Source organism: Parambassis ranga, chromosome 10 (assembly GCF_900634625.1).
Source record: "Parambassis ranga chromosome 10, fParRan2.1, whole genome shotgun sequence".
Lineage (NCBI taxonomy): Eukaryota > Metazoa > Chordata > Actinopteri > Ambassidae > Parambassis > Parambassis ranga.
Window position 1 is genome coordinate 18,067,545 of NC_041031.1, and position 22,454 is coordinate 18,089,998.

Sequence of the window (22,454 nt, forward strand, 5' to 3'; positions counted from 1 at the left end):
GGGATCAGTGGAGAGTGTGGAAGTGTCAAATGCAGGAGGGGAAGCTAGAAGACCTCACAGAGGCACAGCAATATCTGTCTGGGAGTTCATCCACTAACTAGTTACAACCATGATTGCTGGCTAGCACAAGCTAACATGACACATCAGAGAAACAAAATGTGATCTTTCGGCAACAGAAAAATCAGTGTTTAAAATGTCATTTTGTAATGATCAGGTTTACTTTTATTAGAATTATGCCAATTTAAACTATATCAGGGTAGCACCAGTAGCACAAGAGAACTATCAACTAGAATTAATGAAATTGAGTCCTTACTCACACACATTTGTATGAATGCACACACTGAATTATCTCCTGTGTATTTGGATTATTCTTCGTTTAACCAGGTATGAATCTTATCAGGAGCAAAAGCTTTTCCAGGCAAAGAAGGCAATATACTGTAAGCACAGGGTGGAGTAGGAGAGATCATCTGTTAAAATACACACACACACACACACACACACACACCAGGAAGACTGGGATCTGCCACCCTTTTATGGTCCTGAAGACAGTCGTGTAAGGTTTTCTAATTAATCTAATGTAATGGAGGCAATCAGCAACACTCTGTGGGCTTCTGTATGATAAGAAATATCTGTGTTTGATTAATAATAACACATAAATACAACAGAAACAAAGGGACATGTATGATTTCTAAGGCTTAAACCTTTTCCCTGTTAGAATTGGGCTGATGTGAGACATCCCTGACGTGCTTTGTGTTTTTTGACACTAACCTCCAGTCTCACTGTTTTGACAGAGTGATGTCAACATTTGATGTTTTTATTACTGACAGAACAAATAATGTGATACGTCTGAATCAAGAGAGATACTGAGACAAAAGGCCCATGTGTGTGTTTGGTTGTTCCAACCAGCTTTTCTCATAAGCCTCCATAATTGTGTGTTTCAGTCCCAGTTCCTCTGTAATATAATGGCTGCATTTTGGCACAGACCTGTCCACTGTCAGGGCTCATGTTTAGACCTTGAGGTCTTGAAAGACCTTTTGCTGGGTTCTGCTGTGTGGCTGGCTGGTTAAAAGGGTGTGAACCCATGCAGGAGATTCCTGGGCGCTTGAGTCAACAGCAGCTGTGGTTGGTGATGAAGAGAAGCTGTCCAAAGAGCTTTTTTTTTTTTTTTTTTTTTTTTTACCAGCAACTGCTTTTTCAATGCGCTCAGGTGAATGGAGTCAGTGACCATGAAGGGCCCTCACACACGCATGCATACACAACATTCAATCACACACACACACACATATATGCCTATACATGCACATTCACCGGGGCAAGAGACTGACAGTTTAGTAATGTGTACATGCAACATGTGCACACAGCTGGATGTTTTGCACACAGATGCACAGACACAAAAGCACAGATGCATGCTTTGCACACACACACAGATGGGAACAACACACACACACCTGGCTGGCATTGAAGCGCTGTTTTGTTTGCATACCTCTCCCTCTCTAATCATCCTCTACACGGCCACAAAGCCACCATTAAAACTAGGAAAACAAAAACACAAAAAGAAGGCAACAGGAGGTTTCCATCCGTCTTCCACCCATCCCATCCTTTCCACCCTACCTCCCTTTTTCTGACTCTCTGTACCAAATGTTTACCCCCCCCCCCCCCCATCAAAAGAGAGGGATGTGGACAGACAGGGTGAGAAAAGAAAGAAATCTGGCTGAGGGGAAGAGAGCCAAGGCCTTTAAAGTCTGCCACAGAACCGTGACAAAAGCCTCCTAATCTCGGTGTTGTCTTTCGGCCCCTTTTTCCTCCCTGAACATCCTGCCAAGTTTGTATCTGTGTGTGTGCACAAGAAAGAAAATGAGAGGAAGAAATCATGTGTGTTATGCAAGCAGGAGTGTGTGTATTCGTTTGAGAAAGAGCAGCTAAATCGCAAGTTGTGTGTATTTGTATGTGATAAGGAAGCAGTGTGCATGTGCCCACATGTTTGTGTGTATGACAGGAAGGGAATCTTTCCACAGTTGTACTGACATCACTCAAGCATGCATAGGACAGTTGGAGGAGGCCCCTTTTTAAAGGGCAACAGCCTGCCTGCCTTCACATGTGTGTGTGTGTGTGTGTATTGAAGACCACAGGGTCACCCATCCTCACCTGTTCCTCTCTGACTCATAAACCACCACTATTCAGTGCTCTTTCACTGAAATGCTGCAGAACTGCCTATGGGTGTGTGTTTGTGTGCAACGATTAGTCAAATTTATCCTGGACAAAAGCAGCAGATGTGAACAGAAATGTGTGTTTGAATTATGTATGTTGCGTTGACAGATTTGTGTTTTGTGGGGGGCTCACCTCCCCTTTGGGGAATAAAAACAAGTGTAAATCATTTGATAAGGCAGTGATTCACTGTATCATGAGGAGATGAGTGTAAGTCAGTATTTGAATTGACAGAATCACACCTGTACTGTATGTGCGTTTGCATGAAAAACCTACTGGGTGCTGTTCCTCATCCTGCAGATCCTGATCTGTGGCAGATCCACAGACCTTCACACTCAGCAGAGGAATTTACACTGAAGTCGTCATGATGAAAACATGGCAGAGGTGGAGTAGAGCACCATCTATAGGCTGATCAATTTCATGTCAGGTTGGAATATTGAACAAACTAAACCAGTTAATTCATAAATTTGGACACCATGATGATAATGCTAGATGGACAGATGGCCGTTGCTTTGTACATGTGGGTCAGGTATGACATTTCTGTGGTTCATATGCAACAGTTGACTGATGATGTCCTGCCATTCTGGTTTGTGAACCCCTATACAGCAGCTGACCCATGCATACTGACACTTGCAGCACTTGTGTGCATGTTGGAAGTAATGAATTGTGTTTTTCATTCTGATGTACTGCACTGTTCTGTAATAAGAAAATGGGACTGAAAAATAAAAAGGTCAGGCAAAAGGTGGGCGTTGATGAATACATCAGTGACTCCTGTGTTAAGACTACAGTTACATGCAGTACATTTTCTCCATTCAGTTACCGGTACATGCATGCCTTACATATTCTCCTGACCTTTTGATGTATCTGGAGGTCACTGGGGATGCACATGACTTATCTTGTGATAAAAATAGCTTAAACTTAAGTGTTTTTGCTCATATTATAATCATAATTTGGTCCCATGGTGCATACAGGTAACTAGTGTTAAATAAAGCTCCTGTGTGGCCCAGTCTGTGAACATTTTAAACATCTTCATTAGTCTTCTCAGTGATTAGTCTCTGTGGGCCGACACAGGAACGCTGTCTGTGCACCTCAACAAGACAAATAGCTCCAGTGTGAAATCATTTAGTTCATGTCGTGTCCTGCCTAGAGGGGATTACACTTACAGCGCCAAAGGTTCAAGACTGAAATACTGAGTGACAAAGTGTGAAATCTGGATCAGATTAAGTGCGAAGACACACACGCACACACAAACACAAAGATGGGGCTGGAAAGTAAGAAAAAGAGGGAGGGGTGGACAAGCTGTGGGAACAGGCTGCTAAATAATTACCACTGACATCAGAATAGTTTTCTTTAGCTCTCTGAAGTGGCAGACCTCATTTGTACAGCCTGAAGCCATGCAGAGGTGTGTGTGTGTGTGTGTGTGTGTGTGTGCAAAAGGGAAAGGAAAAGAAGGTGTGTGATGAAAAGACACTAATACAAAGATTTGTCTTTGTCTTTTTGATATGTTTCAAATTAAATAAAGCACACACAACACATTTTTCTAGAAGTGACTGGCACTACGGCGCAGATGTACAGTGTGTGTGTGTGTGTCCGTGCATGTGTGCATGCATAAGGGAGAGATTATTCTGATTTAGTCTTCTCTCTGTCAATGTGTGACACCATGACAGCTTGGTTTGCCCTGAGGGAGCCGTTTCTCTTTAAGCGGACCTTAAAAAACAGGAAATGACTTGAAATCCCACTGGAGCGCAGAAGAAGATCAGGCCTGCTGATTCCGTATAATACTCTTTACTCCTCACACACACACACACACACACACAAGTAAGTTCCTGAATATAGCGTGCACAGACCCAGAACACACACATGCAGTCACACCTGAGCCCTCCTGAATAGACACCATTCACCACCCTGACAACCAGGGACAATGGAAGCAGAAACACAGGCCCACAAAGGAGGACTCGACCTGTCTGAACACATCAGGCGTCCTCACCACCCGCTTCATCGCATGAGGTTTCCTCACTGCGATGACTTCAGGTGATATCATGTTTCTGTATGAATACACTTTTCTTTGTCTTTATTTGCAGATGTTTTGTAACAGATTTGAGGGGAGACCACAAGTCACATTACTGAAATTACATCCAGCAGGCCAGGACTGTTGGGGGCTCATTCATTTATCAGTCTCGCTTAATCCAGTATTCCTTCCTAAACTACATAATCCCAGTTCATCTCTGTAAAGTGAACAGGTGGGTGCAGCACAATGGGCATCATGTCAGAGTGTGCCTGTGGCTCAGAGTCAGAATCTTTCAGGACTCACTAACAAATGAAGGTGAAGCCAGCAGCAAGATTTATAGCAAGACTGCATTTAATCCATTAGTCTTCAATAGGCATAACAACACATTTTAGCTGATCGTATTTAATTAGACCTTAAAATACAAGCTGGTTAAAACCAAAAAACTGGCTGGTTTGGAGAAACAGATATTTTTTTCCTCTGAGAGATTGTGACAGTTTGTGTGTGTGTGTGTTAAGGAGGAGGGCCAACCAAAGAAGATGTGGAGCCTCTGAAAGAGGCTGGAGGATGGAAGATGGGAGACTTCCATCGAGAACTCTGTTGGTATAACATGTCTGGGGTTGGAGGTGCACGTTGAAAATGACTGCAAGAGGAGAAGAGAGGAAATCTTATTGAGCTAAAGCGAAAAGCATCTCATAGGTCAGCTCTCATATACTGCAAACAATATCTTAGTTTTTTACTGAGAGAACTAATGTGTACTAATAACAGAGATGCACAAAAAGAACAAAGATATGTTTAAGAACTAATCTCTAATAATCTGTAGCATCATTATACATCAAACATAATCAATGAAATGTGTCACCTGACTGTTGCCGAGCGGGTTAAGCGGGTGGGCTGTATGCTTGGGATGGACAACCTGCGAGTGATGGCGCCTAAACGTAACACCAGAAGAATGCTCTGTAAATACTTAACACATGTCATTCAGATAAAATGGGCTACAATGATGTTAAAAATACATGAGTCCCATTAAAAGCTTGTGGCTCTCCTCTACACACCAGTACATGAGCTCCCTGCAAGCTTCATTTAAAAAAACCCTCCAGGAAGACAAGGTGAATGGGCGAGCTGTCTTCTAGAGTAATTACTATCCTCACCTGACAGAGACGTTGCTGCTAAGCAGAACTAAACCCCTACAGCGTGCATGCACACTTAAGCTTTACGATAAATGTCAGATGTCGGTGATGTATTGATCACCTCAGTTGTAAAGCAGATTAACAAGAACAATCAATCACTTGCTGTCAAGAGACTTTTTGTGTGCACTATAATCTGCAATGTATGTTTACTTGTATAATGCAAAAAAGCATTTTCCAGTAAACCATGTTTATGTTTTTATTTCAGACTAGAAGAACCTCAAACAATATTTCCAAAAACAGTCAAAGTGCATACCTATGTGTGCATCTTGTGGTGGATTGATGAATGTCTGCGTGGAGAAAGAGTTGGGCTAAGAAGACACAGAGGAGCAGCACAAATCATGATTAGTTGTTTGCTCAATATGTTCATTCCTCATTAAAGTAAACGTCAGAATGTTGTTTCATTCTGAAGGTAAACTGTAGGTCAAATACTTACTTTCTTGAACAGAATCCTTTCATCCACCGTGCAGTTTTCAGAGCTGCCAGACAGGAAAGCACACCTTGTTAGTTTCCTTGGTTCAGCTGGCTGAGCACTGCAGTGTCTATCATGTATGTTGTATCCAATATGAGATATTCACTTCATTAAAAAAGACACAGCTTGTTGTAAATGTATTCATGTTTTATACTGAGAAAGTGGCTTGGAAATTTTCAAAATAAAACTCACATTTTTGACACTTTATAAGCTAAATTAAAAATTTAGTGAGATTAAATGACGCTCAGCGACTTTGTGTGTCGTCCATTAGTGGATAAGCCGCCTTCTGAATTGACTGTACAGCAGAGGTTAATATCCATGATCCATCATCTATACTGCTCTCACTAAGTAGAAGCATCTACTGTGGTGGTGTCTAGGAAACCCAACAGGGATTCCTGTGTAAGCCCAGGCAAAGATTAGCTTATTCAGGTGTGTGTGTGTGTGTGTGGATAGCCACAGGGCAGGGCAAAGCTACATGGCAGCTAAAGCTAACATAAGACATGGGGGCTGAAGCCAGGATATAACTTGTTTGTTCTGTGAAATACCTCCTACTCTCTCTCTCTGGGGTCTAAGGTACTGTACAGTGATTCGTAATGAGGGGTCAGAGAGAAAAAAAAGTGTGTGAGTGAAGAGAGTGCAAAAAACTGAAGAGACTCACATGTTAGTGGCTGAAGAGTGTCGAGAGAGGGAGATCGGGGAGTTATATGGGATCTGTATTACTAAACAAAAACAACAAAGTTCATAAGAAATGTTAAAACATACTGTATGCTATTAGGTCAGAAGAAGATGTATTACATACAGTAGATGTACACATGTTGAAAATTACACACAGACTTAGTCTTTTCCTCTGCCATCTCATGGCGTGTAGCTACAGCAATTTTGTGTTATTATCATCCAGTGTGTCTGTCATCATGTTGTGAAATGATGTGATCGTTTACCTGGTTTATGTCCCTGTGAAATAAGGGAGCTGTGGCTCATCTGGGACATACACGAAGCTTTGGCACTGAGAAAGAAGAAGAGCAAATACAGTTAACCGGTTCACAGCTGTGTCATAACAGAGGAGGTGGCGGCTGGACCCTAAAATGAGACAGATGGGTGAAGATCTTTCTGCTTTCAAGATGAATTTTAGTCCTGGCTGTAAAAGTCCAGTGGCAGATGTGCATGGACTGCCACCTAGAGGCTAATGGAGGCATTGAAAATACCTTATTTAAACTGATTTATTTAGTGTTTAAAGTCTTTTATTTTACAGGTATGATCACTGATGTGCAACCATGTGATGCAAATGCTTGTTTTTTTTTAAGAAGGATTGATAAAAAATGTTTACAGATTGGTGCCATAAAGCTAAATTGAAACAGATTTTTGGGCAGTACAGGATAGCATGACTTTCTGTGTACCTCTGATGCTGAAGGGAGTTTTCCAGCTTATTGATGTAGGTGCTTTGTTCACTCAGCTTCCTGTCAAAGGGAACAAATCAATGACAGACCAACGTAGTGTAAACTACAGATTTAGAAACATATCTTTTACGAGCTTACTTTATGGTCAGCTGCATTTCTTGCTTCATTTTGACTAAGACCTCTTCTTGTTTCTCATTCTGCATTAAAAACAATGGTTAGCAATGTGACTGTATTATCATTTTTAGTAATTTTAGTAGGGGCTAGTAGACGAGTTTCATTTACAAAGAGTTATAGCCACACAGGTTTTTATATAGAAAAATACATTTTATAACCACTGCAGCGTTATTATCTCACTCTTTGCTGGTAGTAATTCAGCAGCCTCTTCTGATGTCTGGCTTGGAACCTAACGACCTAAGAACAAGGAATAAACTGTGAAATCACATAAAACATAATTTGCATATACATTATGTTTTTATGTGAGGTTTAAAAAAACAGGAAAATGACCAAACTTTGCAGATTTCTGCTAAGTAGTTGCTCGCCACACCATTGATGTCAGAAAACAAAGCCTTCACATCCGGGCTGCTCTGAAACAAAGACACGATGATTTCATAATTACTTAATTAATTAATTGTTTATCTTTATGACGTGCGACTGTATCTCACACACAGCAACAACAGAAAGGAGGCTATTAAATGAGACTCGGGTGCTTACTTTGTCAGAAAGTGGGAACATTTGACATGTAGCACTGCACGTTAAACACTTTCCTTTCTCGCCTGAAAAAGAGAAAGAAATAAGAACAAAGAATTAAATGCCTGATTTTCATATAGTCATATTGATTAGAAGACATGCTGAGCCTGAAATAGTAAATTAGAATTAGAAATGAATAGTTTTTCTGCCTGAGAACCAAAATTAATTAAGTGATGAGCTCCGTCAGGAACAGGTCACATCAGTGATTCCCAAAGTGGGATTAAGAGACCTTCAGGAATACTGTGGTGGGTCCTTTATCCACAGCAGAAAGATTTAATTTCACTATTATTTCATTCGAGGATAAGAAGCTCTGGGTCTGTAATGAACAAAAGAACAACCCAGTGTGGCAATGAATCAGGTTTGAACACTAGATTGAACACAGGAAACTGTTAATTAAACTTAATTTAAGACAATCTGTGTGGTGTGAGAGGGCTTTAAATGAGCACAGTGGATGTAGAACTGGATGATCAGCACTGCAATGTCCCTCTAGATCCAACAGATGTCTGTCTAACCCTGCCTGAGCAGCAGGAGATGTTACAGCAGAGGTGTAAAAACATTGCATACCGGTACTTTGTTATTGTGCCAGAAGCGTTTTCTCTACCTTTCTGATAACAGATATTACAGATGATGTGGCCGCAGCTTGTAACGGCCAGTTTGCGGTCAGCACTCAAGGACAGAAAGCAGGAATTGCAGCAGACCCAGTCAGGCATTTTAAGACCTGCAAGTAAACAAGATTAGCATAAATATATCTAGCTAACTTTGCTAATAAGTGTGATGAGTTCACGTTAGCTGATCTAGCTAAGCGGCAACTTTGCTATTACCTAAACTGAACCTTTTGATATTTGCTGCTTTTCGTACAGGCTATTTATTTATGGTTTGTGCCTTTTCACAGCTAGGTTACCTGACTAGAGGTATAACCTGTGGCATAATGCTAACGGGGAAGCTAAATGCTAATTTAGCATAACTTAGCCAAGTAACTGACATCTGCGGGCTGAGTTGTAAGTATTCTATTACCAGTTTCAAGGCCACAACGAATTAACTTAAACGTAGCTTTACCTGTTAGCTTCATTAGTAACCACACATGTCGCAGGAACAGTTACCTGTTTAGCTAACACGTACTGGTTTCCTGTTGTATTACATCCATTAGCGCGTAACGGCGTCCATTTTTTCTGTTGCTAATGACCATAATGTAACGAGCTAAAAGGCTAAAACTAGCATACACCTGCACGTTTGTTTTGTAGCGCTGTTACACGAAAGACATCTCCTTCTACAGTTTAACAGCTGGTAAGTTCTGAATATAATTATTGAATTTAAAATGAAAAGCAAAACAAGTGTACTTCCAAAAGCCTTTATTTCCCATTAACACAGTAGCTAGCTTTGCTGTATTCAGTCCTGGTGAATCTTGTTTTTGCCTGTAGTGGATGTTACAACAATAATTTTAATACTATTTATGATAATATTTAGTTTCATATCATGTGTTTAAATCACATAGATCATACCAAAACATTAACAGCTTAACTCAAGGCTTTAGACAGTCATATGTGCTGAAATAGCAACAGATAAGACATCAGATTTATTCAATAGTGTTGACAACACTACAGATCACTTATTTTTTTATTATTATGTTAGACACGCATAGAATCATTGTATGTATTTCTGGACCTTCTGGTTGCAGAAACTCTACTGATAAAGATGTGGGCAGCTGACCATTAAAAGAATAAAGTGTACAGTGAGGTGTAACCCTGACAGGTCAGAGCTCATCATCAAACCAGCTTCTTGGCAACAAAGAAGTCTTTGAGTCGTTTCATCTGCCAGAAACCGACTGACAGCAGAATGGACGTCTGCACCACAGCCCACCACAACACTTTTCCGTTTGTGTCCTCACTGATCTGACGGAAAACCTCCTCCTTCTCCTGAAAAGAAAACACAGCATAAAATAAATACAATTTAAAAATCCTTAAATATTAATACAAAACATTGGCTTGATTTCACATATGAGAATCAACTGTGGTCTGCTTAATGAGTGGGATGGTAAATATGTGAAGATGAATGGGTAACCTTTGACCTCCTTGATGTTTTTTGTTTATATTGTCAGACTGTAGCGTCAAAACAATATAGATAAATAAGTATTTACCCTCTGGTACTCCTGCTGTCTGGTGATGTACACCATCTGATCTATGAGGTGACTGAGACTGTTGTCCAGAGTTTCCATGTTGTCTTTGGTGCTGTGGGTATTGGGGTCAATTGAATGCTCTCCCATCTGAACGTCCAAATGTAGCTTCTGTGAAGCAACAAAAGAAAAAGAGAAATGCTGAAACTAGGTAGGCTTTATGTATGATCACTCCATGTCTTTTTTAATGGATAGATTTTCTCTGTGTGTCCACAGGTCTCACCAGCCTTTCATTAGCAAAGACAGAAAATCTTGTGGAGTTGGTTTGGAAGCAGAGGAAGTGCTGGCCAGAGGCGTGAGTGGTGAAGGTGAATTTACCAAACTTCCCATAGCGTTTGGAGATCACAACCTACAAAGGAAAGACATCTTCAGGCTCGAATTATGGTGAATATCTGGTTTGCGTCTTCTCAAATATTAGGGTTGATTTTGTTCATTTTGGGACCATACTAGTGTTAAAAACCTATTAAAATGATCAACGTTCTTTTTCATCAGCTAATCTGACCATGCATTATGGATAATTTCTAGTAGGACTTTTTTTAAATGCATCATCTCTTTGATATGAGTCTAATACCTCATGGTTTGGGTCTCTGACTGTCACAGTGGCTCCCAAGTGAGGCGTGTGGCTGAATGTCTTTATGTCCCAAGGTTCCAACAAGAAGTAACCTTAAGGTAAGAAACACTCATACATTAGGGTACACACACACACACACACATTGCCAAGTGTGTAACATTTGTAATAAGGAAAGGACATTAAAAAGGAATATAATTTCATTAAGATTTTTAAAATCTGATGTGTAATGTAGGGCTCAGCACAAATATTACTCGAGTACTCGGCGCAGTGGGATGATCAGCTTTTTGCACGCAAGGGGCCCTGGGTTCGAAACGCGGGCGAGCCGTTTGCAGGTCGGACACACTCACACACGCTCACACTCACACACTCTTGGCGTATCTATGGGAAAACTATGACATTTATGCGTGACCCGAGTACTCGAATAATCGCAAAAATAATCGTCGAGTTTCCAAATACCAAAATACTTGTTTGTTGCAGCCCTAGTGTAATGTACATTAAATAGACCGTTTTATCTGCATGTCTTTGTTACTTTATTCTTGTTGAGCGACAGAGCAGCTGATTTTTCACTAAGACTCTACTGTGTAATATAAGTCGAGTCCTAAATGGCTTTTATTGTTTTTGCACTTGCTGAAATGTGAGACCCACTGTTGTGAAAGTTCTTCTCCCATTACTGTTTGATTTAACAATCACGTGGTGATTCACAATTATGAATAATTAAATACACAGTCTAATCCCTGTTTTACTGCCACAGCTGAGAACGTAAACGACCCTCAGGAGGACTGTTCCCTCTTTATGACTCACCAGTCACCAGCGTGTCTTCAGGAATCTCCTCGATGATGCATTTTTCCTGCTGCTCTCCCAGATCAAAATACATAGCTGCTGCCAGCATCAGGTAACACATGAGGAGGAAGCCAATGCCTCGCAAACCCATTTTATGTTAACAATGCACTATTAGATTACAATACACTTTGCGGTGACCTAATGTTTGGTTTGCAGTTCCAGTAGACAGCTTTCTGTAGAGCTGCACGTTCTAACTCTGCCCCAAAGCTTGTATTTAAAGTGTGTAATGGAGTGTGAGAAACTCACAGCTGCTACAGGCTGTGAGGAGACATTCTGGTCATTTTGTGATTGGTTAACATGGGAACCAATAACAGCGCTGCTAAGGATCTGAGAATCTGAGAGTATCCAGTAGGGTTGCCTTGTCACAACAGGTGATATATTTTGGCACCCATGGCAATAAGAACAAGCTGCCCTGCAGTGCATTGTTGATGCTTTTGGTTAGTTGGTTAATAGAGGGGCCCTTATGGTGATGGTAGGAGGATATATGAACATAATGTAATGTTCATTGCAGTTTGACTGTGTTTATTACAGGGTCCAAGTAGGACTGGGAACTGAGTGGGGAATGTAATCCAAGCCATCACATACAGTAGCGGCCATATGTTTACCTTAGATGAGCTCACCTACACAGTGACCTCCCACACACAGTATAAACCCTTCTCATGTTCTGCATCTGCAAAAGTTGCTGCAGGAAAAAAATTAGATTTCCTTCTCCTCCCACACCCTGTAAAACAGGAAATGTGAATAATAATATATTTACCATACCTTTCACCATCTGTCTAACGCTTTCGTTATTTATTGTGAAATATGTTATAATTGAATATGTGCAGATAGCTGTGGACCACAGTCAGCCTCCTCTTAGCTCATACAGTAGTTTCTCACATGACTGTTCCTATCTGGTAAGACAGTTAATTTATTTTAAAAGACTTCGTATGTACCCTTTTCTCTTGGCTGTGTTTACAATCTATTCTTCATCATAGATATAGTCTATTTAACTACACAAAGACAGAACCTGGGTCTTCTCTCCTGTTAGTCCTGATTCTCCATCTCAGTCTCTCAGAACGGAAGCACGTCCCTCATAAAGCAGATGTTTTGATGTTATTGCTGTTCAGTTTGTCGTCCCTCATCTGTAGTATGGATTTGCTGCTGGCTTGGGTCGGAAAAGGGGTCATAGGTCATTCAGTCTCTTCCACATATTTACACTGGTATCACTTTGTTTTGCCTTCTTCTTACCTGGAAATCAGATTCGTTGTTCGTAACCGTATTAGCGCTGCAATAGAAGGTGTCTCTTTCAGATTTTAAGCTTTATGATCCAAACATTTGGTGAACCCGTTTCTGTTTTACGACCAACACTTCATCAGGGTGATTCCTGTCCAGACCTGGGGCTTGAATCCAGGTCATGCAGTTAATAGTTTTTTTTTTTTTTGCTACACTCAATTTGATCCTGCAGCACCTGTATTAGTAATACTTCTATGTTTTTCTAGATTTAAAGGTGATGTATTGAATTGAGCAGAGAAGGGAATTCAACATTTTTGTAGCAAAATCATTCAAAGTTCAAACTGTTACCATACTTAATTTCTTCAAGAAGGAGAAGTCTCTTTCTTAAATATAAATCAACAATGCCTTAAAGATATATTTACACTTTATTGGCCCTTACAAAAAAAACATACATTTTTGTACATTTTTAGTTTAAATTTTTACAAAAAATATTTTCAATATTGACCCAATATCTCAATAACATACAGGAATACAGATTATTACTTTCAGATTTCATATACTGTACACTACAGGTTAAAATCCTGTCAATAAATATTTTATTTTTCTTCTGGAAAACACCCCCCCATGTGTAAACATTACATTTTGAATGTGGGATAGTTCAGGAGTCTCTATGTGCTGCATTGTTGCTGGTACTGCTTCTGTTAATGGAACTGGTGAGGCGTCATGTTTTCCCTTCGACTCCCGGTCTGATATTATTTGGATTTTCTGTTAAGTATTCCTCTGGAATGGGGGGGGATTTCAGATCTTAAGTATCATTTAAATGGATTTATTTACAAATCCTCTAGATGAAAGCTACTGGGAGTTATAATCCTCTGCGGCCAAACAAATGTCTGTGATCTTCAGAATGCCAAACCCAAACCCCAATTACAGATCCAACATGTGTCTTTAATTTATGGCTATCTTCAAAACAGCATTGTTCTATCCCCAGACAAATTTGATAATCTGCCAAAAACAGAAGTGGTGTCTATAAGCTGTTGTGCTAAACTACACCAGTCTAGTGCTGTCAGGACTATCAATATGAGCTGAGGATTAGATGTGTGTTTTGCAGTCAGACTCTCCCAATTCAACAGTCAGACAAGGACATAGAAAGCAGGTGTGGTCCGGGAGAACAGGTGGAGTCTTTTTTTTTATCATACTTATGCTTCATGTGAATATGTTGCAGACCTTTTGCTGTTGTTTGTCCGTCTTCGTCCCTTTCTCCCTTTCCTGGCTTTCCTCTCTTTCTTGTGTCTCCTCTCCTTCCTCTCTTTCTTCTCCCTCCTTCCCTGGCCTAGTCATAAACAGTTGTCTGGGAAGCACTTTCTCTCTTCCTCCAGCAGGGGGCAGGCTGCTCCATTGTTGGCTGGGTGCATTAGGACATAGCGTGTGCGGTGCTGTACACCTGAGTCTCCACACTTGCCTTTGCACAAACCCCAGGGAGACCACACTGACACCTCGCAGTCCAGAGGGGTGTCTGCACAGAGAGAGAGAGGGAGGGCAAGCATTATAATAACATTTCAATTCTGTGCACAAGTGTCTCTGTTTCATGTTTTATATAGGTCGAATCTGTTGGAGATTCCTTTAAAAATAAAGGTGATAGAAAATGGAAATAGAGATTAATTTTTAAAAAGCAGTAAGAAAGCAAGCAAATAAATAAATGAATGACATCACAGTAAATGCTGACTCGCTCTTTGTGCGTCTCTTTATGAACCCACAGGTTCTCATTACAGATTCCTGGCAGTTATTGGGCTGCTGGAGATACTGTTAATTTTATTAGTTAAGACTGTTTTTGCTGACTGTGCTTGCTTTTTATAAGTGTAACCCTGTCTCATAGTAAACATTGCATAAAGAGTCCTCTGGTAAAATAAAATAATAATGATGGGGATTTAGCTCTTGTCTAATGAATGTCAAAAATGCTGCTGCTAAATTTTAAACTCTTTCTGTCCAGCTATAACATTGTGACCTTTAGTGCTATCTCAGCCATCGTTGTGAGCTTGTGTTTAGCTAATATGTATAACAGTTATCAGTTAAAAAGTAGAAAAGCAGAAGGATAGGAGGTGCTACGGAAGCTGCATGGTTGTATAATCGGATGAAGGGGTTGAAGATGTCAGGTCAAGGCTGATTTGGACATCCTTCTTTATCATTCATATCATTATCCCTTTAAAGGATAGTATAATGACTATAAGAAGCAAAGCTGTGTCATATTTTACAGATCTAATCTTTAGAGGTGATTGTCAGTTATTAAAAATTACTTTGCTCTAGCTGTGGAGTGAATGCACAGATGAGATAGAGGGATTTATGGAGAGGAGAAGGACGAACAGATGGATAGAGCAGGGCAGGAAACCCCAACAGATTCTTGGCCACGCTCTGCTGTTTGTTGATGTGTAGTCAAGGGAGCAGGCTTGTAGTCTGTGATGCTGACTCAAACCTTTACAGTCACCCTCAACCCTGAATCTGATTACCGCACTGTCAGCTCTTTTGCCGAGTGACATGCTATCTGTTCTCCTTTTCCCTCCTAAAAATCTTTTACTGGCCAAGTCATCTATTTAAACACTCTGTGGTGAGTTGGCCATTGTCCTCTCCCTGTCCGACAGAAGAACATCAGTCACACAGACAGGTTGTTTGACTACAGCATTGTTGGCTTTGCTTGCAGTTTGACACACTCTTCATCTTTACATTTTCTTCTTCATTGCTTTTGGGTTTTGTATTATTACCTCTAATCTGTACAACAGGGAGTCTTTAAAAGTTTGGTAGCCAACATTAAGTGAATCCAGCTTCAGTTCATGGATTTACGTCTTGTTAAAACATGTGCTTGTGTGGTGTCATGACCTACATGCTATTGTCTATAGTTTCTACACAGTTTTTCTTCAGCTGTCATATTTTGACTGTTTCACTAGATGCTTGTTATATATAGAATACAGTTATTCAATGTCAAAACAAAATGTGTTGTGCCTGCTAAATGCATTTCTCGAAACATCTGTAAAGCCAGTTGTTTAAATGCTGTAGAACATTTGAGCATTTTGTGTCCCAGATAGGAGAACCTGATTCGTTTCTGCAGGGTTTCTCACTTGATCATACTCATCTTATTCTCTATGCAGGTTCATACATGATAGACTTACTGGACCCAATGGACATTGGTCACAGTCACTGTCCTGGTAAACCACTTGTAAAATGAATAGTGTATTTGTCCAAATTTGAATTTGACAGTAAAAAATCACATGGAGTCTTTCCGAACATTGCATAAACAATCATAAATTCTCAGTGTTTTTGGTAACCTGACTTACTTATGAGCTTGTCTTCGATCTCGTTTCCTGTTGGAAGTTGGTTGGACTGTGTGGGCTCCACTGGCAGGCTGATGATCTGATTGGTCTTCTTTATTTTAGTCAGTGTGACCTTGGCAATGGGTGGTAGATGCTTCAGACGGGGGTAGTAGAAGGAATTGGCAGGATGGCTAGGGGAGGAGGAGGTGATCTATGGAGTGAAAATTGATATATAGAAATAGGAGAGTTAACAACCTGCATCTGTGCTCGCACAGTGATTTTTCGCTGTGGATTTATGTGATGTGGATTTTGGCTGAGGCTGACCCACCTGCATGATTTTGTCCTGTGGGATGGTCTCAAAGTTTGGAGAAGAGAAGGTGAAGCCACTGTCAGTTCCAGCGTCATATGGGAAGAGGTCCAGTGATACATTGTCTTTCCAGTGTTCACCATCACACAAGTCAACACTGTCCACACCCACAAACCAGTCTGGGCTTGGAACGATACGCACAACGAATGACAGCTGTTTAAGTGTAGACAGAGACAAAGGGTGAAAGAAAATGAGCATTTTTTTAGTGTGATCAGTTACACTATGCATTACTGTAGTAGAGATTTACTTATATTTTACCTCCCCTACCTCCCTACACACTGTTTTATGTTGTTGACTGTCTCTTATTTCCTTCTAACTTTTCCCTAAACTATGCCTTGCCTCATATCCAAGCAGAACATCTCGGTCCTCGGTTTTATGACCCACCCAGAGACTCATCAGTAGAAAATTCAACAGCAGAGTTTTACATAGTTTAAAGACATATATTTGGCTCACTATTAACAGGAATTTCTCCTATGGGTGTAGCATGTGGAAAAAACAGGAGGTTTATTAGAAAGGCCTTGCTGCATTAGCCTAGTTAAAAAGGCTTTATATGTTATTTCTCCCTATAAAGCTCTTTATATTATCAACAATAGCAGCAGTGCTGTGACAATTTACTACCTGGCTGAAAAAATCACTTGGTTTGCCAATAAGATGTTGGAAATTTAGTCTTTTTACAATGCCAGTGTTATTTTCATAGTTTTGGCTGTAATTTCTATTGCATATATGACACTTTGCTCACAGTTGCAATGCTGGAAAGTGGTAGAGTTTAGCACATCTGAGACTCTTACTTGGTGTCATAGCAAACTGCTGGGGTGCTATTTGTTACAGTGACTACCGTTTTTACTTCCACGTAGTTGGTTAATTACCAACGATGAATAAAACTACATATATTAGAACTGTTGCCGTCATTTCTCTTGAGAAACTCTTCAACATCCTCTGATTTAGGCTGAAGTGTCTCGCCGCTGACCTTTCAGCAGAAGGTCTTTTATGCACTTAATGCATGGAGACTAAAGGGAAACCAGTTGTGGGGAGACTTACATAGGAGTGCCTGGCGAAGACCTCAAACTCCGTACTCATCTGGCCCGTGCCTCCCACAACAGCAGGAGCTGAGAGGATCCCATAAACACTCTGGATGCGTTCGCCGGCCGCCTCAACTTCCTTTATGAGCGTCCAAGCCTCGCCTTTCTCCGCAAACTCCCTCACTCCATTGCTGGCAAACTCATTACCTTGCCACATGTGGTAGTCAGAGCTGTGGGTCACTCCTGGCAGACAACGTAAAAGGAGAGGTTGCAACAGGTAGTCTACAAATTCAACTTCAAAATAACATGACTGATAACACAACAAAGCTTACCAATAAGATTTGACCACTGTGCAGGAGGGCGGTAGACAGGATACTGCTTAGGGAATGCTGCTTGGGTCCATTTGCCGGTAAACGTTAGGCTGTACTGGGCACTTTCTGAGGCCGTGCACATGGGGATGTCAGTAGGAACAGGCATTGAATGAAAGCCTTGGACCAGTGTCAGCATCATGACAATCAGGCGACTGAAGGAGACAGTGTTCTTTGTGGTGTCCATGATACAAGCAGGTGTGTGGAAGATGGAAGATCTAGATAGGACATTTTAAAGGAAAACATCATACAGCTGCAGATATACACATTCACTGCTGCCGTCACAATACATGTACAATATTTATGCAGGGCATACTCGCTGTCTGTTTGGTATTACCATGCAGTGGTCCTCTTTCCATTGTTGAGACTTCAGTTAAGCCAAGTAGGTCTGTCAGAAGTAGACCTGATGTTTAAGGTGGATGTAGTATGTGTGATCTTTGTCGTTTTAAACAGTCTGGTGAGCTGCATCTCTATCTTAGGACACTTAATATACCAAAGCAGTAATGTGTGGGATTCCTGACTTTGAATGCCTCATCGTAGCTTCTTCCAGTGTTGGAGCAGCTGGTTGGTTGTAACTCTCCATACTCTATCCATAATTCGTCTAATCATTTTTTCGATCATTTTGTGACGCAAATATGTGTCACCAATTAATGGTGCTGCAGCCGTGCTACATAAACAGCATACAAATAAAGCAGTAAAAAGTGGTATTACATTGCTTGATTCAGGGTCAATAAATGTGTAGGCTTCCAATTTGGCTTACTAAAGCCTGTTTATATGTGCACAATTCCAATAGCTTTGCATGCAACTTTAGCAGCCTCCTGTGCTTCATTAGTTTGTGCAGATTAATCATTGCAGCCAGGATCTATGTAACATTATGCAGAAACAGGTTAATGTGTGGTGTAGAAACTACTCACTGGCTTTGTTCAGGGTTCCAGATGAATGAAGGGTTGTAGCAGATGAATGGAGAGGAGGGCTGAAGGTGAGGAGAAGGGGAGAGGAGAGCGGTGGATGTGGCTGTCGGAACGAGTGACTGCGAAGATCCAAGTCCTCTTTGGCCTATTTATGTCCTTCAGGAGCTTTCCCTCCTTTTCTCCCCCCTCCTTCCTCGTCCTTCTCCACTCCCCTCTTCATCTCGCTCCAATCTTTGTCTCAGCAGCTTGCCAGTGACTTCCCTGCCCCCTTCATGCCCTTTGACTCCCCCTCCTGCACTCCCCACCTCCTCCTCCTCCCTTTCTCTCTCCCTCTCTTTATAAGTTGCCTATTAACTAGCTAATGTGTTCAGCAGTTCTCATTGCACAGCCAGGGGCTGTGTGCAGCTCCCTGGGTAGAGTGTGATTTCACAGTGTGATGCTGTCATGTGTCTATACCTAGAGATATGACTAATGAGGCTCATAATGTATTTCTAGAATTCTGTAAATGTCTCTTTGGTCAAGGTTTTTGAATCTCAGCTAAGCTACCAGATCCAGTCCCAGTGCTGCTTTTTAACTCATGTAGGAAATTATATTGCCTCTGTCATAGGCAATTTGCACAACTCTTCAGATGTGTTTTTCAGGGGATTATAATGTCAGACAAATTTAGGCACCATTTCATAAAATTTGGACACAAATGTATTCTGTTTCCTTTTTCATGGCCTTTTGTTAGGGCTTAGCAGAAAACTTCTAACATCTAAAATCCTAAAACTGCTTCTGACAGCACCCAATATGTGATTAATTATCACATATGAATGCAGTTGCATTGGCAGTGCAATTAAGTGCATTCTCAGCATTTGAAATTGAGGTCTAAACATTGTTGTGTTTATCAAGATTAGAAAATAAGTCAATGACGGTGGGTGAGTGACTGTGTCCTTGTCACTCATTTTAACTTTGTTTTGCCAAATCAAAGCGCAGATGTGGTCTGACAATGGATAATTTGTCATGCTTTCAGATATTTTTATATTTGAAAAAATTCTTGTTTGCAGCACCACATGAGGCAATATATATATAGTTCAGTCAGTTACCATCACATTGTTAATTTAAACTCAAAATCTGGTTTAGACTGGATAGAAGTTTCATCCATAAATTGTGTGTGTGTGTGTGTATCTGTCGAAGTCAGGGGCGTGGTGTTTGACTTCCTTAACCTGAAGGTGACAGACTCAGTCAGTCACGTGCAAACAACACAAATATGCCAGCAGCATGCTGAATCAGCCCACATCTAATGATTTCCATATGGTCATGTTTCTTGCTAAAACACTTACACACACCCAAACACAGACTGAGTGCCCTTACTCAACCTCTCTCGATTTCCAGTATTATTGTTTGGACTGTAAGAGTCCAGTCTGTTTTTTTCTCAGTCAGTGACATTTGAAAAAGGAAAGCAGCACCACCCTTATGCACACTGAACAGCAGCGTTCTGTATTCTGTTTTATTGAGGGCAGTAGATCAGTGTGGCTAAAGTGGTTTTCAGTCCTGGTGTGGGGGGAAGCACTGACCGTTTAATTCATTAAGTGGATTCACAGACATAGATAGTTCATACAGACTGCATATATACACTACGTTATTACACCTTTAAAAGGCAGCAGGGGTGCCAGAATGCCCTTTCAATTAATTTGTCAGCAAACATCCAGACTGCTGACCTGGAACAGCCAGTCCATGAGCACCTGGCGTATTGCTCTGTTGAAGACCTTTGACCCTTAACCTCTTCAGAGAGCATGAGTACATATTTACCCCACTGGGATCAATAAAAGATCAATTTTATTTGAGTACCTTATAATGAGTAACCATTAAGCATGTTATTTGTTTACAACAATAAAAATGCATAATATCAACAAACGACTGATGTAAACACCATCCATGGCTACCAGTCATATTTTTACAATATTATCGTAGTTTGCCTGTTGCTTTGTCCCACCCATGCATGCTGGCTTGTTTCTTGTTTGTTTTTAGCATATGACTAAATAATTGATTGATCTAAAAACACACCAGTCTTAGTCGAGGTAGATGTCATGTTTATGCAGAAAAAAGAAAGACCAGTTATTTGTTGTTTGAACAGAAGGTTCCAATATCTGGAGAGGGGAAAGCGAAAGAGAATATGGGTCAGAAAACAGCAAAGGGCCCTAAAGCCAAATAGGCGAGTCTGTCACGTGTCTGCCACAACTGAGGTGGAAGTAAGGGATGTGAGTACTGTGGTAAAGAGGTGGGAATACTGTGAACAGTCCTTATGTTAGACTTGTAGACTCTATAAACTGTGTTTCCACATCTGGCAGTCAAACAGACTGCAGTGTTTCTAGTCTGGGTGTCTGTGGAATACATTTGTTTCTCTGCATTTTCTTAACTCTGAAGTGTTAAGAAATCTGGTCATCTGTAATCATAGCATGAAGCATCAGTTATTTCGCCTTGCCTTCATTGCAATACAATGACGTATGTGTTGTGATTGAGCTTAGTACTTGCCTAATAACTTGCAAATGTCTCTAGTTCTAAAGTTTCTAAATCGATTTTGGAACAATAGAATCATGTATTGCATGACAGTAGAGTGAGACTATACAAATCAAAAATGATTTTGTTCTGAGAAACTTCCAACAAAACACAACAAAAGTTCGACTTCAGCACTTGTCCCAGGCTGCACCCAATAGTCTCTCCAACGCCTCATGTCAGTGAAAACTGTGAAACCGATTACATCTTTTTATAAGACACAAACTTTCATTGCTAAGAAATATTATCCACAACTGGTTTACAAGCTGGAATTGAATTTGCTGCCAGGTAACACCATTGAACTCTCACAAAGAACGTAGGAAGTAGGGCTGAACACATTGATTTAGGTGAATGGGTGAGTGTCAAGATGATGAAGGCCTCCGAGGGACCGCCATATGTCAACCCAATGGACCGGACAGCCTGTAAACAAAATAACAGAGCATGTTGTTGTTAGGCTGATAGCCAGAGTTGCTATGGAGACAGGATGTGAGGTCATTGTTTTTACTCTCTGGTTTCATTTAGGAGAGGTTCAGGGCTGACCATAGTGAATTTGGAAATACTGATAAACCAATATATGCATATATGTAATAACACAAAAGTGACTTTCTTTTCTATCCCACTTTTTTCCTCTTCTACACACACACACTTACTTTCAACCAGCACCTGGTTTCATATCCAACCTTTCTTCCTTCACAGTCCACTCAGCATATCCCCGGGGCCTTGTTACCACAATAATCACCCCTGATTTCCGGGAATAATTTCCTCCACTGTGTGGGAGCAATCTGTGTGCATTCATTTGCACATTTCAGGATAAATTGTGTGTGTGTGTTTCCTTTAATGGATGCTGCAGGTCAGAACAGAAACAAAAGACAAAAGCAAGTCGTGGTGATGTTGTATATGTATGCAGCAGCTGGCTCAAGCTTTACTTGTGTTTTTAAGATTATGATGTTTTTGTACATAATAAATGAGTGCATTGTATTTCTGATGCAGCACTGCGCAAAATTTTAAATGTTTATCCATCACAAACATGATGAGGAAAGTGTGTGTGATCGGACCCAAATCGATTTTACAGCATGACACCACCCCCAGCCCCAAATGTCCGATAAAAGTTATTGCTAGTTTGAACCACACCGAATTTTAGCTTCTTAT

General features: G+C 40.7%; 3 protein-coding genes across 3 annotated transcripts; all 3 read right to left on the reverse strand.

Moving 5' to 3' along the window:
* Positions 1–4,712: 4,712 nt before the first annotated feature.
* On the reverse strand, positions 4,713–9,142 carry rnf212 (ring finger protein 212). Its single transcript, XM_028416746.1, has 13 exons — positions 9,130–9,142; positions 8,612–8,728; positions 7,975–8,036; positions 7,773–7,847; positions 7,618–7,674; positions 7,402–7,460; positions 7,264–7,323; positions 6,808–6,872; positions 6,528–6,588; positions 5,834–5,876; positions 5,654–5,708; positions 5,073–5,142; positions 4,713–4,853 (listed from the first exon to the last, which is right to left on the reverse strand). The coding sequence occupies exons 2-13, from the start codon at positions 8,718–8,720 to the stop codon at positions 4,724–4,726; spliced, it is 846 nt and encodes a 281-aa protein (XP_028272547.1). The 5' UTR covers positions 8,721–8,728; positions 9,130–9,142; the 3' UTR covers positions 4,713–4,723.
* A 263-nt stretch (positions 9,143–9,405) lies between these two features.
* Positions 9,406–11,809, reverse strand: LOC114442789 (transmembrane emp24 domain-containing protein 11). The gene is made up of 5 exons (XM_028416589.1): positions 11,553–11,809; positions 10,752–10,843; positions 10,404–10,529; positions 10,145–10,291; positions 9,406–9,923 (listed from the first exon to the last, which is right to left on the reverse strand). Exons 1-5 carry the CDS (start codon positions 11,680–11,682, stop codon positions 9,774–9,776), a joined length of 645 nt encoding a protein of 214 aa, XP_028272390.1. The 5' UTR covers positions 11,683–11,809; the 3' UTR covers positions 9,406–9,773.
* Positions 11,810–13,242: 1,433 nt separating this feature from the next.
* On the reverse strand, positions 13,243–18,924 carry spon2b (spondin 2b, extracellular matrix protein). Its single transcript, XM_028416287.1, has 6 exons — positions 18,774–18,924; positions 17,824–18,077; positions 17,511–17,734; positions 16,434–16,625; positions 16,130–16,316; positions 13,243–14,319 (listed from the first exon to the last, which is right to left on the reverse strand). The coding sequence occupies exons 2-6, from the start codon at positions 18,044–18,046 to the stop codon at positions 14,141–14,143; spliced, it is 1,005 nt and encodes a 334-aa protein (XP_028272088.1). The 5' UTR covers positions 18,047–18,077; positions 18,774–18,924; the 3' UTR covers positions 13,243–14,140.
* Between the last annotated feature and the right edge of the window lie 3,530 nt (positions 18,925–22,454).